Genomic DNA, 23,893 nt, shown 5'->3' with positions numbered 1-23,893 from the left:
AGTAACTATTTACTTTACCCAGTAACTAGTAGTGCAGACTTATTACTCTCAACTGTAAGAATATTAAAGTTATTAATACTGACTTTTAGTTACTAAGCTACTGTGATTTTGTTTTGACTGAGACTATATCGTGCCTGTATATACCGGTACTCCAATTCCAATGTAGGAGTTGTCACATAAAAAAGGTGGTCACATCACGCCAATGTGATGCATAGTTGTACTAGATCTGTTCTTTTTAAACATGCGCCCTCTCACAAAATTGAGTTAATGCGCACAATGCATGCAAATGTAATGATTAGGCTGTCTCTCTGCATTTGATGTATGAATTTAGGCTACCCTTACTGTAGGCCTATTAACGCCTAAATAAGTCACTCTGGATAAAGAGCCTCTGCTAAATGCCTAAATTACAAATTGAAATACAGTAATATAACTTATAGTATAACTACTCTTGAAACCAAAGTAATCTAATGTAATATCATCACTTTTTAAAGGAGAAACAAGTAACCATAACTCTTCCTGAGTAACTCAGTAATATTTTAGCTCGAGACCCAAAACAGAAATATGATGTCTCCCCAGGATTCAAACTAGTGAAAATAGGCGATCTACAAGCTTGTACATCTGCTATTTAATACTTCTTAAAAGCATTTCCCCGTCCCCTCTAATTAGTGGATTTTGTATTAGTAATTGAATTATTTTGGGGGGGAAAATATACTAAATACAAAAAATAATATATTTTTCTTGTAAAAAGAAGTAGGAAACAAAATGTAAAGTGGTATTGACTCACAACCCATAAAAATTGGCCTGCGACCCATATATGGGCCCCGACCCAGCGTTTGGGAAACAGTGTCCTTGAAATTAGAAAGGTTGAGAATCAATAGTTTAGCTGAATCAGGCGAAAGACCCCCAACCACAGGGTGTGGGAGTGGGTCTTTAGCCATGGGACTGTGGAGGGTGGGGGGGTGGGTGGGGGGTTAGCTGAATCATGCAAAAGACCCTGGCCGTCCCCCATCCATGAGAGTGAGTCCATTGTAATTAGATGGGATCTACGGCAGGATATTCTTCCCTCTGCCAGGAGGAGGTAGGAAGATCTGGGAGAGAAAATCTCCCCCAAAATATGCAAAGATAGGGAGACCAGATGTCCTGGTTTGGCTGGGATTGTCCCAGCTGTGTGTCCAGAGTCCTGACAAAATATCTTTAATATGGTTAAATAAATGAAAATGTCCTGGTTTTCAACATTCACTACCAAATTGTCCCTGTTTTCCTCGCAATTGCATTTATGTAGTCTACTGTACACGCTCACGTGGCTCATCTGACCAATAGAAAACAAGAACAATGCAATGCATGTCAATCAATTATTGCCAGTATGCAATTAACACACTGTTAAGGTAACACTGATCCCATGCTGACAAATGAGAAAATGGTAAATTGAAACTAGTCACATTAAGAACCAATGGAGCCATTTTTAAGACTAATTGTTTTCTCAGTTACAGGGCGAAGACTTTACTTTGTTTTAGTCTAATATGTTTCTTTTTAATATCAGTGCATATAGGCTTATTAAAAAGAACAAACGTATGTACACAGTACACCAGGCCTAAAATAGGGCTGAGACACCTTTTTAGGGCACAAAGGTCAAATGCCAGGGCATGAAAATATACTTAAAGTACCAAACCTGAAAGTGGAATGTACCATTTCAGAAGTTCAATATGTATATACAAAAAACAAATCACCCAGGTATTTATCTAGTTTGTCTATAGTTAGACATGCAGAGTACATGCATGACACCCTTCTGTGTCCTAGCAGGATCATCTGAGAATGGAAAGAAGAGGTGATATAGTTACTAGTGCTTGTCTCCACCCTCTGGAACAACTGAGTATTGCAAAGATCTGAGCAACAAGCTATGTGAAAACCTTGCATTATATTGTGTTTTTGCTTTTACTTTACGCAAGTATTTATTTATTTTTACATCCAAATGCATTATATGGTTAAATGGGCCCTAAGAGATGCAGAAATTAACTAGAAAAAGTGCCCTTCTCGCCTGGCACAGGTCTCCACCGGGAGGATAGGATAGTGTGTGATGTTTGGCAAAATGTTTAGGAGTAATTTAAACATGTTTGTTTGTGTGTGTGTGTGTGTGTGTGTGTGTGTGTGTGTGTGTGTGTGTGTGAGAGAGACGCAACTTGGCCTGTTGTAGTAGCGCCACCATGAGGCTGATTTGAAAACTGTCAAGTGGCATTTCTTCCTCAGCCTATAGTGGGAATAGGCATGCACGGCTTGGGAAGCCGTGGATATGCACGGCTTTGGATACACTGCCATGTCTTCCTTCTCAGAATTTATTTCTTTCATGTGGATTCCAAGGGATTCGATTTCCCAAAAGTTGCACTGATCTGACAGTGCCTGTTCCTCTCCGACGCTGAAGTGCATCACTTCAATGTCCACAACTTCAGTTTTGATATTTGGGTGGGTGACGTGACATGGTGTCCCTGGCTGTCCTCAGTGTCACTCATGTATAAATAAAAAATATATTTGTCAAAAACCTTCTGAATATTGTGCAGGACATTATGCTTCATGTGAACATACTCAAGATTAAAACATTTCATTCCTCATTTCTTCAGAATTTTCAACCAAACACAGCAAAAATCATATGGTGCGACTGTCCCGGCCTTGTTTCTCAAAGTAGGAACTTAAATAAAACTAAGGAAAAAAATGCTAAAATTATTTATAATATAATATAATATATATGTCTATTTGTGAGCCTAATCTTTTCAAAGTCCAAGCATAATGTTTTCAGTCATTTCTGATCAAAAAGATTTTGTCCCCTAAACCAAAATCATATTGTGTGACACCATTTTGGGACATTTCAACAGGCAATTGTTTGGACACCCATTGGGATAGAGAGGTACTTCTTCAGTAAGGCTGTTCAGCACTTGCATTACAATAGCATGACAGGTGTCTGTGGTGAATTATCATTTTAACATTTTCATGAAATACGATCTTGTTGGAACGCTGACCAATGCGACTCTTCCAAGTGTCTGTGGGTGTGACACCTTTTTCATTAAAAAAGCTAAAGGTATTAGATTTTTTGGTCATAATTACATGTAAATCTATGTTGCTTTGTTATAGCTAGCATGTTGTTATCATGCTAATGTGTAGCTAGTAGCCTCAATGTTATGTTAAGTGAAGAAAACGTAATATGGTGTGACACTTTATCATAATGGTGTGACTGTTTTCCTGTCATGCCATATGACTTTTTTGTCACACCATATGATACAAACTGTATTTTCCTACAGATATAACAATAAATAACAAAGTCCCATGCTTCTTTTGTCCATTTAAACATTTGTTTTAAACATTTTCACCTAAAATCTGCAACTATCCACAATAAATTGTGTTTAATTTAGTTTTATTCAGTCATTGCCATGTTATTCAATGTTAAAGCAATTTTCCTGTTGCTGTTTTTCCTGAGTAATTGTTAAATCAATCTGTAAAGTTCAGTACTCACTAATAAGTAGGTTAAAACACAGTTTGCTTTGAAAAATGAAGATATGATCATACGGTGTGACACTAAATCATTTGGTGTGACGTTCCAAATAGTGACAAAATTCATACCTTTATTAATGATGAAACCCTTAATGGTCATGGATTACATAGCAAATAGTCTAAGGAAGAGTCACAAATATTTGTGTAATTTTAGAGAAAGTTTTGTCACAATAAATACAAAATATATTGAAAGGCCGATAACATGGGCCTCACATTGAGTGTTGATTACGGAAATAATATACAGATTTAATACATTTTCACAAAACTATAGTGGATCACAGGTTAGTTATGATAAAGGACTTTGATAAAATGAGCAACTTAAGAAAGGTGTACTCCATTTTCATTTTATAAACAATTATTGTCATGTCACACCATATGACGATTTTAGGCACAAGTACAACAAAATGCTGAATAAATTCTGATTCCAATAAAATATCTAAAAACAAAATATGTTTCCATAAAGATGAGAGTGAGTAGAACAAAAGTAAATCATTTTTATTCCTGTTATTTAAAGGTTTTTAAAAAACACTTTTTTTGGGGTGTCACGTCACTGACCCATTTAGCGTGGTGACTTCTCCTTGCACCAGCCATCCAAATACACTTTCCAGTGCAACTAGTCCTTCATTCAGTCTCTCCATTTTTCCTGTGACCATTTTCCAATATTGGTCTCCGCCAATTAGGACTAATTCCACTGCATCCATCCCTATGATGGGTACATCTGCTATGGGCATTCCTTTTGCTTCCAAGTCCCTCCTTATCTTTCCGTTTGGCGCTTAGAAGAGCTCAACTTGGGTGTTTCCAATAAATGGACATCAATGCTTTGATTGTTCTTAATATTTCTCAAACGAGCCTTCACTTTCCTGCAGGTAATTCTCTGGGCTGTTTTGGAACCAAACACACATACATAGCCTACATATTCAACGTTTCTTTACCTATAACTGGCGGCAGGTTAAGTGGTCTGGAAATATCCTCTTTAATGAAACTGCGGGTTTGCGTTGGTGCATCTATCCAAATGGTAGCTATACTGCAGTAATACTGTACTATTGTCAGAGTTGCTTGCTACGTAACACTACTAACTGCATCTGCAACACTGTGGTCAGGTCAGCCTGTCTGTGTCACTCTATGTGTGTTACTGTAGGGTACAGTGTAGGTCTACTGGGTAATTATTATGCTTTAGTAAGTCAGAATACTGTTAACCTTCATTGCAATAGCTGTATTAAAAACAATGTTTGAATTCTAGCAGCTTCATTTATATTTGTTCATTGAGTTGTAGGCTGCAGAGCTTTGACAGTGTTTACAAACATTCACTGCTATTAAAATGTTGGTACTTGTCTGCAGTGTGTCAGGATCACCAATAGATGGCGTCATTACCTCAGACTATGGACGAGAGACAGAACCTGCATGAAAATATTCATCAGTTCAATCATTTATATTGTTGTACACTACAGCTATGTCCAAAATAGTTCCTTTTCAGGAAATGGAAAAATGAACCTGTATTCCAAAGCATCCTAGTACTTTTCATTGATATAAAACAAACCCACAGACAGACTAGACCGCATTCACTTTATATTTTTACCTTTCCCCCCCAAAAGTAGAGAAAATACTCACAGCGCATTGAGCTTCCATTAACTAAAAAAGCACATAAAATATAAACAAAGTATTGGTTTTTGTCCGCCAGCGACTTGTGGATATGCGAGATAGAATTACAAACAAAAACTCCTAAAGGTCTACTACAGTCATTATTACACCACATCTATATCAACAGTGTTTGCTGGTGTTAATTTGATTCACGACAGTCTGCACATGGTACTGGGAAACTGTCAGAACTCTATACAATAACTCCTAAGAGAAGAATATTTTCTTAGTCTCTGTAAAAGGGAAAAAAAGTATTTTTCTGGGTTATTGTACTCAGTGGTGACTTTTCCTCCACTCAGAAAGTCGAATGCAATTTACAATTTACAATTTAGTCATTTAGCAGACGCTCTTAATCCAGAGCGACTTACATTAAGCAAGAACAAAAAGCATGCACACCAAGGATTTCTTCAAAAACGAGTAATGAACAAGTTGAGGCTTCAGCTGGGACAACTTTATTAGGATATTGCCAAAGCTGTACATATTCTATAAATACTTTTTTCTTTTTTCAAATACTGAAATATTTACAACCTGACATCTCGTGTCTTCCCTCTCTTTACAGCAGCAGACGAGTACATTAACAGGATGGGCCTTTAATAATAATCCACTTTCACAAGAAGTTATTGAACTCAGATTGCAAGAGTTGTAAGTCTAGATTAATTCCCACGGCATTTGAAGATGCCTTGTTTCTTAATAGTTTCTACGTATTCCCATGAATGACAATGGTGTTCTGCTAAAATAACATCTTGTGGACATCCTATATATTAAGGTCCTTTTGAACATTTTAAATCACTAAAAACAAGAGCCCCATTTTGAACATTAAAATAAAAAACATACTTCCAGTGATAGAGCTGTACTGATATATTGCTGATCTGGAGACAATGCAGACAAACATGAACCCACGCACACACACTCACACCTTCAAACTCAGAATGAAACAGCAATGGGTCAAATTGAACAGTTGCAATCATTACAGTACAGCAACAACATTAAGACTCAATGCATCGCCTCGTGGACACAAACCACTACAGCAGAGCTCGACACAAGTTTACACAAACTCCAAACACAGTCTTATCATCACACATACAGTAAGTCTATTTACTTCAGTCAAGATAGAAAAACTAAGAGTGTCCTTTCTTACAATCTTCACTCTGTGAAAACACAGAGTTAAAAACTCATTAAAACATGGATCTGGCTATGTTTAATGAATATATGTATTGCACATCTATCTAGTGATTTTGTTTTTTAGAGAAATGTACAGCATTTTTGTATTTATATATATGTTCTATCTTAATAACAACATGCAGTTGAGTACAGCGGACGACACACGTTACAGTGGAACTAGTACAGTATCGTGGCTTCACAAGGCAAGCTAGAGAGAACACACACATCATAAGACCACTCACAGTATCTCAGGGTTCAGAACAAAGAAACCTCTACAAAGCGTTTACATGCGGCTGTTCTGGTTGCATTTATTATACAGTAGCATTTCACAATGTCGATATCCTGCCTTAGAGAATAACGTTTTTCTAAATGTTTCCCCAGTGGTAGACAGACTGAAAATGTACGCACGCACACACACACACACACACACACACACACACACACACACACACACACACACACACACACACACACACACACACACACACACACACACACACACACACACACACACACACACACACACACACACACACACACACACACACACACACACACACACACACAGAGAGGGGGGGGGGGCAGTGTTAATTTTGGCAGCAAATGTTAGGCCCTCCCTAACATTTTAGTCTAGGTTTTATTTTTAGTTGATGAAATTGTCAATATATTTAGTCATAGTTTTAGTCTCCATATTTATGTATTTATTCCTATTTTTGTCAGTGGAAAAAGCACTGGTAGGGGGCAGAGGTCAAACGTTGGCTGTGTTAACCACATGAACTCTTTTGCCATAACAAGTGAACATTCTGCCAAAAGAGCCGTATCTTACAAGCTCACAAGTTTGTGCCGGTGGGACCACAAAGCCGCGTCAGACTCCTGTTCACGGCGACGGGACGGGGTTGCCAAAGCATTACACGATGCCATATACGAGACCAAACGGGACAAAAGCAGGCATTTTAAGAAGGAACAATTTTCTTACACTTTACATACAAGGTCAAAGGGGAGAGAGGGGTGTGTGCTTAGAATACAGAGAGGGATTGTCAGAGGTTTGGTAAATGGTGCATTTATAGAGGTTTATATGCAGGCGGTCGCAGACAGAAAGAGAGGCACAGAGACTAGCTGGGGAGGGGTCTCGGGGACACAGAGACTAGCTGGTGAGGGGTCTCGGGGACACAGAGACTAGCTGGGGAGGGGTCTCGGGGACAGGAGCTTGGGTTTGCCGGCGTCTCCCTCCTTCCCCTTGACGGCAGCCACGTAGGAGAACAGGCAGAGGACAGAGTAACAGATCTGATGCGCCTGGAGGAGGAAGAGAAGACCACGTGAGGTTCTACATCTCTACCGTTACATATCTGTACCGTTACTAGGGCTGGGTTAAAGAGAAGACCACGTGAGGTTCTACATCTCTACCGTTCCATATCTGTACCGTTACTAGGGCTGGGTTAAAGAGAAGACCACGTGAGGTTCTATATCTGTACCGTTACTAGGGCTGGGTTAAAGAGAAGACCACGTGAGGTTCTACATCTCTACCGTTCCATATCTGTACCGTTACTAGGGCTGGGTTCAATTAACCCAAAGATCAAAAACGACTTATCTTTTTAATTAATCGGATAATCCAGAAGCTTTTTTATAAAAAACCTTTTAAATGAGCTATATATCAACAAATCAATATTTTGCTTACAATTGGCAAGTCTGATTAAACGCTTTACCCTGTATTATACTTGGCATGCACAGATAGTGAAAATGGTCGATGCTATTTCCCCAGTTTTTAATAATCATTCATTAATCGTAATCAAGGCAAAAGCTTGAAAGAATGTGATTTGAAGTCATATCACTGACCCAGCCCTGGTAGATGCTGTAGTACACATTTTAAAACATTAAAGGACGACCCATTTTCAACCTATCATCGGTTCTTGCTAATGTTCATGATAAAATGGTACCATTTATTTATGTGGTCTGTGTCTCATAGGAGGGCTGTGGAGTGTGGACACTTAAGAAACCCGCCGAAATCATCGGATCCACCGCCTGATCCATGCCGGCACCCGCCCCTTTATACCAGAAATCACGCTGGCTGGGCTAGATCTTTACTCATGGAAGAACAATGGCTTCCATTATAGCATGCTAACTTTCCAGGAACAGCTGGAGGTCTGATAGTGATGAGACACAGACCGAGTAGAAAGAAATGTTCATCATTTTATCTTGAGCATTAGTGAGGATTAATTATATAAAGATTCATTGAAAATGGGTGAAGCCTTTAAAGGAGAATTCCATGCTAGAAGGCTTTCTTACATTTCTTACCTATCTTTGTAGTCGTTACGTCCCCACCAAAGAGGTCCAGGTGTTTTTTTGTGCAAAAACTCCTTATTGGCTATTTCCCCTACCATAAGCCCTCAATGAATTGCATTGAATTGAATGGGAATTGAATGGGGCTATGGGGTGTTGTGCTAATTCGCTTATTTCTATCGAAATAAGTAGTAAAGTGTGCCGCTTGGGTTATTATTTACATTATGAAGAGAGGATATATACAAAACAATTATAATTTTGAGAGATGGAAATAAGCGAATTTGCACAACACCCCATAGCCCCATTCAATTCCCATTCAATTCAATGCAATTCATTTAGGGCTTATGGTAGAGCAAATAGCCAATAAGGAGCTTTTGCACAAAATAACACCTGGACCTCTTTGATGGGGACGTAACAACTACAAAGAAAGGTAAGAAAGCCTTTTAGTATGGAATTCTCCTTTAAGACAAGCTTGCTCTCAGTTCACGTGAGAATATATAATTATTCCCTTTCTGCCTTTTTATATTTGGCACAATCTCAAAAAGAACAGTTTTCCTTTTTTAGGACATTGTCATCCATCTCAACACAGAGCCACACATCATGCCATTAGCATCTCAATACTAAAAGCCAAGTCTATATTCTGTTAGCCATTTGCCTACAATTTAAAGCACAGATGCAGTCAAATATAGGTAAAAAAATAACCAATTTGTATCACAATTTGCAATTAGTAACTTTCAATCTGAATATCACCTGAATATTACCCAAAACTGGGAAAGCATCGGTGTCATTTTAGATTTTTGAGTTCATGGCCATTAAATAAATAGCAGATATACAAGCTTGAGCTTTTGTACATCTGCTATCTTTGAACAAAATACAAGGTATTTTGTAGAATCGGCCTCAGGTCTTATAATGGGTTAGCCAGAGCATACCTCAGGTCTTATACAGTAATGGGTTAATAAGAGCATACCTCCAAAGCAGGTGTCTTCCATGCATTTCAAATGGACATAAAGGTCAAAGGATTTTCTGCTGGCGACTACATGCCCTGGCAAAGCATTGACTCTGTACAGAGGAACGGACCACTCACCATGGGTGTCTTGTACTTGTGGATCACCACTTCTTTAGTTTCAGGAACTATGCCGGTGCAAGAAACAAAACAAACAATTCAAAGGGGGGCAGGAACCTTGGTACTGTTAAAGGTTATAGGACTAATAGGGGTTGTGGGGAGGGAGGGAGGGTGTGTGAGGGTGTGTGTGTGATGTCAGGCTACAACCAGATACAAATGGAGCCGCGGGCCAAGAAGTTCCACAACACTGGGCTTTTAGGTTTAAAGAATGTTATTCAGGGGTGAATACAAGAGTTGGGGTATGTACACACATAACATTTATAGCACATTGTGTGCTACACGTTTTGTTTTGTCTATAAACAAGACAAAGTATCGTAATCGTAGCCTGCGATCCAGACAGATTTTGCTCCGTTCTGCTGTATTTTAAATTTTTCTCACTTCAATTTTCAGTCTGGTACATAAATTAGCCTTTCACACTGGATTGTAGTGACTTTGCGGGCGACGCCCGCTTCTGTGACACACGCAGAACTGCCTCCAACATGAGTGCCTTAAATAACTCCCCAAACCGCTGCAGTACCGTTAATATATATAATATATAATAATAATATATAATATATAAGCATTATCCTTTCAATCCTAGCGCTTCTGATTGAATCGCTCTCATGGCGACGTGTGGCCCAGCCTGTGTGGTCCCTGGTCTAGAGGGGCGTGTGGCCCAGCCTGTGTGGTTTCTGGTCTAGAGGGGTGTGTGGCCCAGCCTGTGTGGTCCCTGGTCTAGAGGGGCGTGTGGCCCAGCCTGTGTGGTTCCTGGTCTAGAGGGGCGTGTGGCCCAGCCTGTGTGGTTCCTGGTCTAGAGGGGCGTGTGGCCCAGCCTGTGTGGTCCCTGGTCTAGAGGGGCAGGTGGCCCAGCCTGTGTGGTTTCTGGTCTAGAGGGGTGTGTGGCCCAGCCTGTGTGGTCCCTGGTCTAGAGGGGCAGGTGTCCCAGCCTGTGTGGTTTCTGGTCTAGAGGGGCGTGTGGCCCAGCCTGTGTGGTTCCTGGTCTAGAGGGGCAGGTGGCCCAGCCTGTGTGGTCCCTGGTCTAGAGGGGCGTGTGGCCCAGCCTGTGTGGTTCCTGGTCTAGAGGGGCGTGTGGCCCAGCCTGTGTGGTCCCTGGTCTAGAGGGGCGTGTGGCCCAGCCTGTGTGGTTCCTGGTCTAGAGGGGCGTGTGGCCCAGCCTGTGTGGTTTCTGGTCTAGAGGGGTGTGTGGCCCAGCCTGTGTGGTCCCTGGTCTAGAGGGGCGTGTGGCCCAGCCTGTGTGGTCCCTGGTCTAGAGGGGCGTGTGGCCCAGCCTGTGTGGTTCCTGGTCTAGAGGGGCGTGTGGCCCAGCCTGTGTGGTTCCTGGTCTAGAGGGGCGTGTGGCCCAGCCTGTGTGGTTCCTGGTCTAGAGGGGTGTGTGGCCCAGCCTGTGTGGTTCCTGGTCTAGAGGGGCGTGTGGCCCAGCCTGTGTGGTTCCTGGTCTAGAGGGGCAGGTGGCCCAGCCTGCGTGGTTCCTGGTCTAGAGGGGCGTGTGGCCCAGCCTGCGTGGTTCCTGGTCTAGAGGGGTGTGTGGCCCAGCCTGTGTGGTTCCTGGTCTAGAGGGGCGTGTGGCCCAGCCTGTGTGGTTTCTGGTCTAGAGGGGCGTGCCAGTCAAAAACAGGCGGTGGATCCTATTGGTTCACCGATCTGAGCACCCACCCGGTAGAAAACAGCAGAGAACACTGACGTCACTACATTTAGAGCGAAATTTGGTTAGTGAAATACAAAGAAGTGGGATTCCTATGCCAAATAACTCCCAATGGGTTTCACCAGGCTTTTCTCAAAAATAAAAATAAAAATAAAATAAAAGGGTACTGAGGCTTGGTGAGAACAGATTCAACTTGACGCCGTTGGAGTTATGTACCGATAGGGACAGAATCGTAAATGATCCTTGCAGCGTCAAGTGTCAGCACCAATCACTATGAAGCAGTTCCGCATGCGTCACAGAAGGGGCGTAACACAGGAGTTACTACGATGGGAAAGGCAAGGTTGCGTCCGGTACTGATCCTAGTTCTAAAGGGTGGCCAGAGCCGCCCCTTCCGATTGGTCTGTTGAATGTAAATTGTTAAAACATGCATTGGTGCTGTGTGTAGTGTGTAGACATATACAAATAAAATCTGCACGCTGACATGTAAGCTCTACTTAATGATTTATTACGGTTCTCAATGCTTCAACCTTACACAATCTTCATCAGGATCAATTTGGGAACCCATTCAGTAAAAAAAAAGGAGAATAAAAAGCGAAAAAAGTGTTTTCTTTATTTTTATCTGGAAGCACCGCCTCCTTTGGAGCAGCAGCGAGTTCCTGTGTAAAACAGGAACTCGCTGCTGCTCCTCCCCTTTGTTACTAGTCCACTTCCTTCAGGGTGATTCTGTGTTTATTCATACTAACAACAACATTAAATGTGTAGGGCAGTGGTGCAGACACATTCTGTTATTCTGTTTTGAGAGATTACATCAGAATAAATCTGATGAATATCGTGTAAGACGGAAACACTGAGAACTGCAATAAACAATTAAGTGGACCCGAGATGCCAGTGTGTGGATTTATATATATTTTTATGTTCATCATTGCTTATCCAGCACCTGGATGAGAGATAGGATGTGCATGCATTGCATTATCTCCTTTTCTGTGTGTACATACCCTCTAAGTCTAAGCTGTAATGTTACAGTTAAGACTGAAAATATCTTTATGATGCCCAATTACAATAAACAAACATACATAGTTGTCTGATCAGCTGTAACAGAGTTGGCAATAGACCAGACTTGATATAAGTGAAATTTTGTCATGAACAAGTGACGGTTAGTGAGGAAGGACATCCGTGGCCCACAGAAAGAGAAATGTAACACGACAATATGGCTTGAAAAATATGTGACTAAGTGACCACATGTTGTAGAGTTAAGCCTCATTTATACTCGCTTGTGCATCTCGAACACGCACCGGAATTATCTGATCTGCAAGAGCTTGTAGAGGAATTATCTGATCTGCAAGAGCTTGTAGAGGAATTATCTGATCTGCAAGAGCTTGTAGATCGGCTATCGTCGGTGCAAGACACACAACCGAGTATAACTCAGGTTTACAAATGCAAATTGACACAAAGTCATGTTTAAAGAAAACGTGAGGACAAACCCCCCATATCACCAGCACCCCGAGAACAACCGAGACATCTGAACGACCTCAAGAAGAAGCTGGTCCTCTGAGCACAGAGGACAACGCCACTGTCCACACAGCGCAGACTGACTTTGCATTAGTAACCGTCAACCCATACAACGTGAGACCAGGCCAGGTCGAGAGGTATAAGAAAGGTTAAGGCCCTCTGCTCCCAACAGTCCCACAGTTAAGACTGTGAATACCAACTATCAAAGCAATGAGAAAGAGGCAAGAGAGAGATGGGAGTCTGGGTGAGTTTCAAATAATAAAGCAAATGTGGAACACTCAAGCCTCATGGTGCAGTTAAAGCCCGATTTATACTTAGTCGCGCCCCGGCGTTTTGCGCCGAGAGAAAAGACGGTCGGCGTGCTCAGCACAACGCGGCACACAACGGCGGCATGTAACCAAGTATATAAACGAGGCTTTAAGGGCATGCGGTAACGATGACTTGCAGGATGTTTTATACACAGAGTCAGTTGAATAAGAAAAGGAGAAAGGTGACAACACTTTACCTGCTGGAGAATGAAGGTTTTCATAGCGGCAAAGATGAGGGTTAACATTAAAAAAGCAGCACATAGACACGGCAGTAACCCAGTCCAGCAACCACATGATGGGAGCGAGCCTCGTAGAGCTTCCCCTTCAATCATCTAAATGTCCTAATCCAAACCGTTTTTCAGGCAGAGCCAGTGACCCTTCCATACTGTACTGACATACTGTCCACGACAGAGGCAGTACAAACACTGCACATGTCGAGCAGATACAACTCCTTGAATCTTTATTTACCTACCGTTTCCTATAACCACTTAAGACACTATTCTTAGCAAGCTAATATTAGTGGACTCCTCAAAAGGATTGCAAACCTGACAACCATAGAATCAAACCCTCACAGAACACCACATTTAATGAAATATGAAAATACCCATTCAATAAATACTGCTCCAAACATCATTATGAATCAACGTTACTGCTATTCTCCTGCATTTGCCTCAAACATCATGTTTATGTTTTATTTGACATTAACGGAGGAAACATTCTCTGCTGACTGTCGTCATACATTTTGACTTGTTTTAGGTTTTCAATTTCAAATAGTTTCTCCTCTACGAGCTAGCAAACACAAGGCAACTCTAAGATGTGCATACCGTCTATCACGCACAAGAAACACCCATGTTCTACGGTACACATAACTTCTACTAGGTATAGCCTACACCTTATTTCTTTCTCAGAGAAAGGCAAACATTGCTGTAACCCAATTCCCTGAGCCCTCGTTAGTTATGCCTCATTTACACCTGGCTGCACAGCGTGTCTCGTACCGAAAATAGCCGACCCACAAGCTCAAAATGCATTGCGTCGTGAGCTTTGTACATCGTCTCTGTCGGAGGGAAACCTCATATGTCCAAAACATTCACTTTTCAATGATTCACATTCAAAAGTAGCAAAAGTAGCAGATCTAACAAGCTCAAAAACACGTTGCTCCGCACCGTTTGTGGATCTGCTACTTTTGATGCTTTTGGGTGATGTATGATCAAGTAGGGCTTAAATTTACGAAAAATACATAAAAAGGTAGAATATGGAGATACGAGGTTTCTGCCCGACAATGACAATTTGGGTGTTATGACACCGGCGCGCCACCAGGTATAAACCAGTCTGCGTGCTATGAAGCTGAGTTACTGCCGTGGCGAGTACAGGCTTAGAATCAATAGAGGGGTAATTACCAAATTCCTCCAGGACAAAGACTCCCTTCACTGTATTGCACTTTTTAATGTGCCTCAGCTCTATGAAAACCTAAAAAACAAACAAAAAAGCAAACAAAAAACAAGACAAAACATTATTAACTCAACCACCACACTGGCTGAAATTAAAACATTTCATATTGAAATTAAACCATGTTAAATCTGTTCTATATGATAAGGTAAAGTAAAATAAAACAACAACTGTAGAGTACATGGAATGCAAGCTTTTTTAACAGCTAACAGAAGGAACCAAGCAAACACAAGGAGAAGCGTCCATGATTAAACATGTACATGGGAGGGGATAGATCAGTGGTTCCCAAATCGTTTGATTCCAAAATAATCCTAATTGTATTTTAACAGGGGACCCCCTGACAAGCACTTGGAATTGTAGGCATTGCATTTAGTTCGACTTGGCTCCACAGATAAACATTGTGAAAATAGCAGAAGAACAAGCTTGTGTGAGCTCGTAGATCGGCTATTTTCACAACGTTTGCCCTTTCTTACGTGTAATATTTGACAATTTGGTATTAAAAGGGTCTTACAAGTCATTAATTAAATTGTCACTTTAGAAATGAGCAGATACCCTGTAAACACCTATACTGTATGTTGTTTTGTTTACCGTTGAGTAATTATCTGGGTACCCCAAAAAAGAATGTGGGGACCCCACTTTGAGAACCACTGGGCTAGATGAAGAGAAGTCAGCTCATAGTGAGCTGTACATTCTGATTAGCTCTGGATGGCTTGTTTCATTAAGTATTAACCTAATAAATACAATTAAAAACTGTTTTTTTAATGAATATATACGTTTGGATGTCAACATGAAAAGGTTGCCAATGCTTTTGCATATGTTTATAGGCTAAATTATATTTAACATGGCCCATGTAATGCATACATGGAATTTCCATATAATAACAACACAAGGACAAGGACACACAATTGAAAAGTTTGCCATACAGCTAAAAACGGTGAAAGGAAAAATAAATAAGAAAAGTAACCCAATTAAAAATGGAGCCGCTAATAAAGCAAACACAGCAGAGGTGCGTGTACCTTCCGCTCCTTGCAGGGGGAGAGAGCATGGGAGAGAAATGGTTTGGATTATTATCGGACAGAAGAGCACAAACACTCACCCGCACTACGAAAGGGGAGAGGGCACTGCACTATCCCACCCCAACCTCAATACCTACTGTATCCATGTCTATAAATACCTATTATATCAATGTCTATAAGTACTAGCGTATCAATGTCTACACATAACACACTGTATCAATGTCTCTACAGATAATGTGTCAATAATCTATGAGTGACAATCGAGATAATGTATGTGTGTTCAGCAGGAAGGACCCATCACAGAGTGTGAACCACATCCCCTAGCATTCCTGTTCTGGGCCTGTCATAACAGAAGAACATACTGTATATAGTCGAAAATAGGTGATCATTGGCAGGAAATAGCCACAAGCTCAACATTCCACAATGCAACGCGTGGCGAGCTCGTAGATTGGCTCTTTCCGGTGATTTGGTGTAGAGTGGGGGGGGAAGGAAGGGACCAGGTATAGACCCCTGGGGTCAACAAAGTACAATGTAGTTGTCGACTAAGTTAGCTAGAAGCTCGCAAAACCAGGACTAGAGGTTTGACTGGGATTGTTCCATTAAAAAACACCAACCTCCTGTGCCCTCCATGCCTCCTCCTCCAGCAACAATGGCTGGCACCAACACCACGTTTTCATAACATCCAACACCACCTCACCTCTCACACGCCTCAACATTATTCAACCATTTCACGAAGAGCGGCCTTATAAGGCCTATTCATAGTCTGGATTTTCGGTGGTGAGCTGACCACCGCGACCACCGCGAAATAACATTGAGCGGTGGTGAGTAAAAACAGAGAGAAGGGCTGGAGCGGTGGCGGTGGTTTGCTCTTCACCGCGGCTCGTGACGTCATATTGTAGTTCGGTGGCCACCCCACCACCGAAAATCCAGACTATGTATGAGCCTTTAGTACTTAGCGTCAAGCGTTCTAGTAATGACATATGAGGACTGGACCGATCCATCCATACAGAACTAGTAAAGAACTCTACCGACATCAATGCAAAGAACTCTACCTACTGTTGTGTAAAGAACTCTACCTATTGTTGTGTAAAGAACTCTACCTACTGTTGGGTAAATAACTTTACCAACTTCAATGCAAAGAACTCTACCTACTTCAATGTGATGCACAGAACATTCAGATGAAAAGTGGACCAGAGAAAGCAGAAGCAAGCAGGCAACAACCATGACTGGGTTCAACTCTTTGCGACTTACAGTATAATCTTTAGCAGTTAAAAGATAATTTCAAAATACACTATGTAACATGTACAGTAGGCTTTCATAAAACATCTTATGTTCATGAAATTCTACATCAGTAGCTAAACTTCTAAAAAGGAACAATTCAGCACCTTGTTCTTCCAAGTGTACAAAGTGTTTGTCTGCAGTGATGGACCAGTCACCATTTGAGCATGGACACTTCTTACACTGTTCAATAAAATGTTCAGTCAGAGCTGAAGAAGAGGGTTAACAACTCAACTATACTTCATAGCGCGACAAAAAGTGCTGTATTTCCAACTGAAACATTTGAATCCTGGTAAGTCATTTTTGTCGAGTGAAATGGCCTCTTGACGATTCATAAATCAGTCAATGAAATTGCCCCCACTAAATGTGAAGAATACATGATAATGTCCAAAGGGTCCGAACTAAAACATGAATGAATAAAAAAATAAAAAAATAAAAAGGCAATTATTAATGAAAAGTCTTTGCTCAGTGTCATCTGCCTTACGTCCTAGACACGTTCCTAAACACGGGAACAGAAGATTTAGGCACCATGACGGAAATAAAAAACATGGGAGGTAGGAACTATGTGTTCATATGTCTTGAAACACACACAAGTACACATGCATGTACACACAATGGAACAAATCAAAGCTAAACAAAATCAAATAAATAAAAGGCAAGAGCACAAACTGAATTCTTCCTCCAAGTTATAGGGAAAAAAACAACATTTGAGGTTTGGATTAAGGTTAAATTGAGGTTAAATTAGCCGTTCTACAATCTATCTGCGCTTCACACAACGCACTGTGCTTTGAGCTTGTAGATCGGCCATTTCAGCTCCAGGCGCCATGGGACCCTCGGGGTTGAGGGGGTTCCAAATGGACCCTTACCAAACCACTGGGCTATTTTTTACTTTGAAGGGGTTCCAAATGGACTTTTTCCAAACCACTGGGCTATTTTTTACCTTGAGGGGGTTCCAAATGGACCCTTAACAAACCACTGGGCTATTTCTCCCTCCTTTCTTTTATATCGTATCAGTCAAATCATGCCAGTTGATGCCAAATCATGAAATAATAATAATAATAATGAACGTTAGAGGAAGAGAATCACGTGAAGGAACACATGTGACAGACAGGCTTGGGGAAGGGTGAATGGAAGAGTTCCAGGCTGCTGAGGTGAGGGGTGGGTCTGTCACTGTGGTGCTGCTGTGGCCTCTCCTACCTGGCTGTGCATGAACTTGAGGTTGATTCCTTCCAGGGTGACCTGCAGGAGACCTCCTTCACCCGTCTTCATGTCCTGGACAGGAAACTCTCCACCAAGCTCTGGACCTGGGGGACGCACATGCATTCATGCGAGAGCGCGCGCACACGCGCACACACACACACACACACACACACACACACACACACACACACACACACACACACACACACACACACACACACACACACACACACACACACACACACACACACACACACACACACACACACACACACACACACACACACACACACACACACACACACACACACACACACACACACACACACACACACACACACACACACACACACACACACACACACACACACACACACACACACACACACACAAAAGTAGCATGTTTTCTTGCTCCATAGCTTGTATGCTAGCTGTCTGTGGATCCCAACTGTACGGGACTTTAGCACACTGGTTTTCAAAGTGGTGGCTGGCCAGAAGAATTGCCAGTAACTTTGTGTGGGTGCCCAAAAATTACATAGCATCTGCGCTCCCAATGCCATATTGTAAAATGTCTTTAAAAACAAACAAAAAAACGTGGTGATTTTAAGTCTTGTACTTAAAATCATATACTTATGAGCACAGGTTTTGTAGACAAAGTAGGCTTCTGTAGTGATTCAGTGGCTGGTTTTGATTCAAATTTTCAGGGATACTTTTACTTAAGTTAAACATTTGAGTACTTGAAGTATGAACAAGCCTGTGGTCACGCTGCACGTGTCCTGACTCCTGACCCCACAGACCACGACAACATTATGACAGAAGGAAGAAACCCCAGAACCATTTCAACCACTCATAAATATGTCCTACTTCATCAGTAGGTAGGACATAGTAGACATAGTAGAACACACATGTAGTGAAAATCTAGATTAAATACTAATTAAAAACGGGAACAGTTTTGGACAGTTTTCCAGCAACGACAATTTATATCATATCTGACCTTTCTTTATTGCTTTCCTCTTTTCTTCTGCCACTTGAACAATTTCACACACTTCTTTTAGACAATGCCGTGAGATGAACATCAACATACCTGGTTTGATGCTTTGTTGCCTGGCAGCAGCCCTTTCCATGCTGTCTTTCACACAGTAGTACAGTTCACGACACTGGAATGCAGAGAGTAGAGGTGTTTTTTTATATATTATTACTATTTACTGCACAGTAAAATACAGAATGATAATTTAGTTTAAGTAATTAAAACCGGGGTTTCCGATATATATATATATATATATATATATATATAGTCGATTTTCCGATTTTCATTTTTCTATCATCGTTCAAACCAAAAAAACAAATTTCGATTTAAATCCGATGAATCGTTCAGCCCTACAACAGCAGGGACAACACACACATGTGTGTGGGGAGGAATTAATTGGCATAATAATAACTAAATTGGGGAGAAAACGGGCTAGAAAGAAAGAATGAACCTTCTTGGTGTAGAACTTGTTGAGCTGCGTCTCCTGGCCGTTGCGTCTCCACAGACACAGCACCTTGGTCTTGGGGCAGTAGGTCATGTTGATCAGCTTCTCGTACCACCAGCGCTCGTACACCGTGCCGATGTTGCTGCGCAGCACGATGCAGTCGTCACACACCTGACCAAGGAGAGTTTGTTTGCTTATTTATTTTCACGCACAAAATTTAATTCTAAATGACGCACAAAGATTCAGTAACATGTGAAGGAGAATGCGTAAAAATCACCAGGGGCTTTGTGAAGTGGAAATTGTAGTGTAAAATTAAATCAATGTGGAAGATAGACATTTATTACAAAGAAAACATTAATACCAGCTCAGTGACCTTGTGGTTTGAGTGTCCGCCCTGGGATTGGTTATACCAAAGACTGTTAAAATGGGACCCAGTGCCTCCCTACTCGGCATCAAGGGTTGGATTGGGGGTAAGTCCATGCAACATACTAGCGTCATGTCCAGGGGGTGTAGTACTTACAATTTTTCACAATAAGGCATCGGAAATGTACCAGAAATATATTTATTTATTCATTTAATGTAATATACACCGTCTCTGAAAATGTTGTTGGTCCTAGTAACCCCTGCAGCGTTCATTTTGGAGCAGTAGGTCCATGATGCGTTTACTACTAGAATGGATGTTACACAGACAGCAAAATTTTAATGTTCAGTTGGTTACTTGTTTTAACAGAAGTTGCTCCCAATACAGCAGGTATGGCTGGAGTTTTGATTAAGACAAGTTGAGAAACAAACAGTAGTGGTCAAAGTGTTACCTCCATAAAGAAGATGTCTCCGGTGGTGTCGGTACCAGCATGCACAACGAAGGTTTGCTTCTTGATGTGACGGCTTCCACTCGGCCTTACGGATAGCTCACGGCCGCTCTGAAAACGTCATCCAGGATGAGAAACCATTTTCACTTTGTGATTAATTACTGTTAGTTTCTTTTCATAAATCAATGCTATTGAACACCCTTTTCGTCTGTGTGTTGGTTAAAAATATATTGAACCAATGAAAAGTATTAAGCTAACTCCACCACATCTCGCCCTCTCATGCAAGTAATTGACCATATATAAGTCACAATACCAACTTTGATGTGGCAGTATTGCATTCTTTTAAAAATGTAACATTTCTTCATTTCCTGATAAATGTATATTTTTGGTTTCCTGAAATGTTTTGGAGTTGGGTGGTTTATCCTTAACAGCAGAGATATATACGTATGCGGATGAAACATTAATCACAGGAAGCTTAGCATCCCTATTGTGGGGAAGTCATAATAAGCGAACATTCAGTAAAAATGTACAATCTGAAAATGTGTCACAAACGCTCCTGAACTGGAAAACAAAATCCTAAATCAGCCTACGGTTCCACCCTTTTAAGCGGTTAATGTATTTGCTGCTAGAGGTACTGTGTCGTACCATTGTAGCCAGTTTGTCCAGCATCTCATTGACCTCTTGGCTGTGTGACAGGCCGATGTGGGACTTCCCCATCAAGCGCCTCACTTTCTTACGGATGTCATTTTTGGCCACCTGGTCGACAACAGGACAACAAAACAAAACGTGTCATGATTAAAATATCATGCGTGACACAATCTCGGATCAGCTAACTCAGTTGTTCTTCGAGTAGGAGGGACCCCCGGGGGTTCAAAATTGACCCTTGTAAATATAACTCTTGAACACACTCAATAGATATGGGGGGGGGGGGGGTCTTTGAAGAAGCACTGGTCAAACTGCATGATGATAAGGAGAAGAGAAGGCTAAACTTATGTAATTTAGATAGCACTCTAGTCTATAGTGTATACTTATAGTTTCATTGTACAGATATTCTACTTTTAGACGGATGTTAGGTTCTTAGCTTACTCATGATTCCTTGATGTGTTGTTCTTGCTTACTGTAAATCGCTCTGGATTAAGAGTGTCTGCTAAATGCCTAAATTGTAAATAGTTGTGAGAGACACGTACTTTCATCATCAGCATGTAGACGATCATGTTGTGCAACAGGGTGGCCAGGAGGCGGTCCTCGTCGTCCTCCAGACGCTTGCGGTCGTGTTCTCCCAGAGACAGGTACCTGCAGCCGAGCACAGCACATCCATTACAATGTACAATATGCAGAATGTTGTAGGATCACAGGCACATGACCAAGAACCTAGTATCAGTCTAAACAAAGAAACAAGAAATATTATTGTACATGCCAGGTAAAACAAATTAACCTAGCATTTGTCTATATAACATGTATAATATAACATGCTATAGAACATCTCTAATGCAGCCTGACAGTGTGTTGCAGGTTTGATTCCCGAGCCCGACGACCTTTGCTGCGTCACTCCCCTTCTCTCTACCCGTTTCCTGTGTCTCTCTACTGTGTACAATCACTAAAGACAGAAAAGCTGCAAAGATATCTTAAAAAGAATAACAATAATCATCAATATTAGTCATTAAATGAGAATCAGCTGTATTGTCACATCACAGGTATGTAGTTGCCTACTGTACACTACTGTTCAGCCTATGTATATATATCAACAACTTTCCAATGGTTTGTGCACTCTGCTCAAATAAAGTAATCCAAAACATAATCCCCCCCCCCCCCCCCCAACACACACATTTCTGTGTGTTGTCACTGCTGTTGTATCCTACTGACTCACCTGCCAGTGAGGAGCCCCCACCGGGAGGACATACTGTTGTATCCTACTGACTCACCTGCCAGTGAGGAGCCCCCACCGGGAGGACATACTGTTGTATCCTACTGACTCACCTGCCAGTGAGGAGCCCCCACCGGGAGGACACTGTTGTATCCTACTGACTCACCTGCCAGTGAGGAGCCCCCACCGGGAGGACATACTGTTGTATCCTACTGACTCACCTGCCAGTGAGGAGCCCCCACCGGGAGGACGTGGAGCCTTCGTTCTACAAGAGCCTTCGTTCACTCTCCCTGCCCAGCTTCCCTCCCCTGAACACAGGCCAATTGTGTTCGCATGGAAGCCAGACAAACATGGATGGTATCTAAGTCTCAAAACTGAAATGTTATCTTTTAATGAATGGCGGTTTTCCACTGTTCGACTTCCACTCTTCATCTCCTGAGGGCCCTGGTTCATGCCCATGCCCCTCCCTCTCACCTGTCAATCATCTCCTGAGGGCCCTGGTCCATGCCCCTCCCTCTCACCTGTCAATCATCTCCTGAGGGCCCTGGTCCATGCCCCTCCCTCTCACCTGTCAATCATCTCCTGAGGGCCCTGGTCCATGCCCATGCCCTCCCTCTCCAGCATGACAGCGTCCAGGTAGGCATCCTCCCAAAACTGGACCTGGTCCCACAGAGTGGAGCGCTCCTTACCTGAGAACATGTGGAAAACTTAGTTAAACATGCAGAGTGACACATTAGGCATTAGGCCACTACTTTACCTGGGTAACATCATCTTTTCGTTTTGACATGAAATAATAATCCTGTAGCGTTTGGTTTCATTAGCGCGATCGTAACAAAATAGCCAACAGCTTGTTGCTGCTGCTGCCCACAGAGCACACATGAACGGTAAAGATACCAAGGATTGGACAGTGCTACGCAACATGGAAGTAACACTGGCTACGTTTACATGAGCAGTTAAATCCCCTTTTCATTCCGAATAGAATTTCAATCCTATTAAACGTTGTTATGTAAACACCTACAAAAACTTACATCCGAATGAAAACGCTCGATGCGATCTAAAAACCATCCCGATGTCACTGGCCGGATTACTCAGATGTTCAATGCGATTGAAAGAAAATTGGACTCATGTATACACTAATTCGGATGTAAGTTCATTCTGGTCTTTCTGAGCATGCTCCAAGGCGCTCATATCCAAGGCGCGCCGAGGAGTTTGCACATAGAGCACGTTATTTCGTTCCTTTTTTCAGATCCGAAATCCACAAAAAAACGTGGAGCAGCAGCAGATGACGATAACCCTGATCTGTGTGTATGTGTGTGTTCAACGGTCTCTCTCTCTCTCTCTCTCTCTCTCTCAAAAATAACGAGCGACCCGATACAATAATAATCAGTGTGTTGCGTGCCCTGGCCGTGCTGTAGATAATAAAGTACAAATAAAAACGAGATGATCACCTTCCCAGCGGAGAAGCGGAGCCGCAGCGGGTGGGGAAAAAAAGACGGTAAACATATTTGCCCGTCCCTATCCAACCAGCAGCCTCAAAGCTACTGCGGAATGAAATGATGGGATTTCAAAGTATCGTCTTTCGTCTGTAATATGTTTGTATTGTTGAGACAGTCACA

The 23,893-nt window shown here is 41.8% G+C and overlaps 1 protein-coding gene across 9 annotated transcripts in view; it reads right to left on the bottom strand.

Moving 5' to 3' along the window:
- Nucleotides 1-5,613: 5,613 nt before the first annotated feature.
- Nucleotides 5,614-23,893, bottom strand: part of madd (MAP-kinase activating death domain) — an 82,276-nt gene continuing 63,996 nt past the window's right edge. For all 9 annotated transcript variants that reach the window (XM_083759598.1, XM_083759602.1, XM_083759599.1 and 6 more), the window contains 10 exons: nucleotides 22,846-22,966; nucleotides 21,601-21,706; nucleotides 21,059-21,169; nucleotides 20,417-20,524; nucleotides 19,611-19,775; nucleotides 19,217-19,289; nucleotides 18,130-18,236; nucleotides 14,590-14,659; nucleotides 9,695-9,741; nucleotides 5,614-7,626 (listed from right to left, as the gene is read on the bottom strand). In XM_083759598.1, coding sequence (XP_083615724.1) covers nucleotides 7,510-7,626; nucleotides 9,695-9,741; nucleotides 14,590-14,659; nucleotides 18,130-18,236; nucleotides 19,217-19,289; nucleotides 19,611-19,775; nucleotides 20,417-20,524; nucleotides 21,059-21,169; nucleotides 21,601-21,706; nucleotides 22,846-22,966 — 1,025 coding nt within the window. In that variant the 3' untranslated portion in view covers nucleotides 5,614-7,509. The remainder of the gene's footprint in view (nucleotides 7,627-9,694; nucleotides 9,742-14,589; nucleotides 14,660-18,129; nucleotides 18,237-19,216; nucleotides 19,290-19,610; nucleotides 19,776-20,416; nucleotides 20,525-21,058; nucleotides 21,170-21,600; nucleotides 21,707-22,845; nucleotides 22,967-23,893) is intronic.

The sequence above is a fragment of the Protomyctophum parallelum genome (genome assembly GCF_964188405.1).
Source record: "Protomyctophum parallelum genome assembly, chromosome: 2".
Lineage (NCBI taxonomy): Eukaryota > Metazoa > Chordata > Actinopteri > Myctophiformes > Myctophidae > Protomyctophum > Protomyctophum parallelum.
Note: the sequence above shows the minus strand (reverse complement) of the source record. Positions and strands in the feature narration are given on the sequence as shown.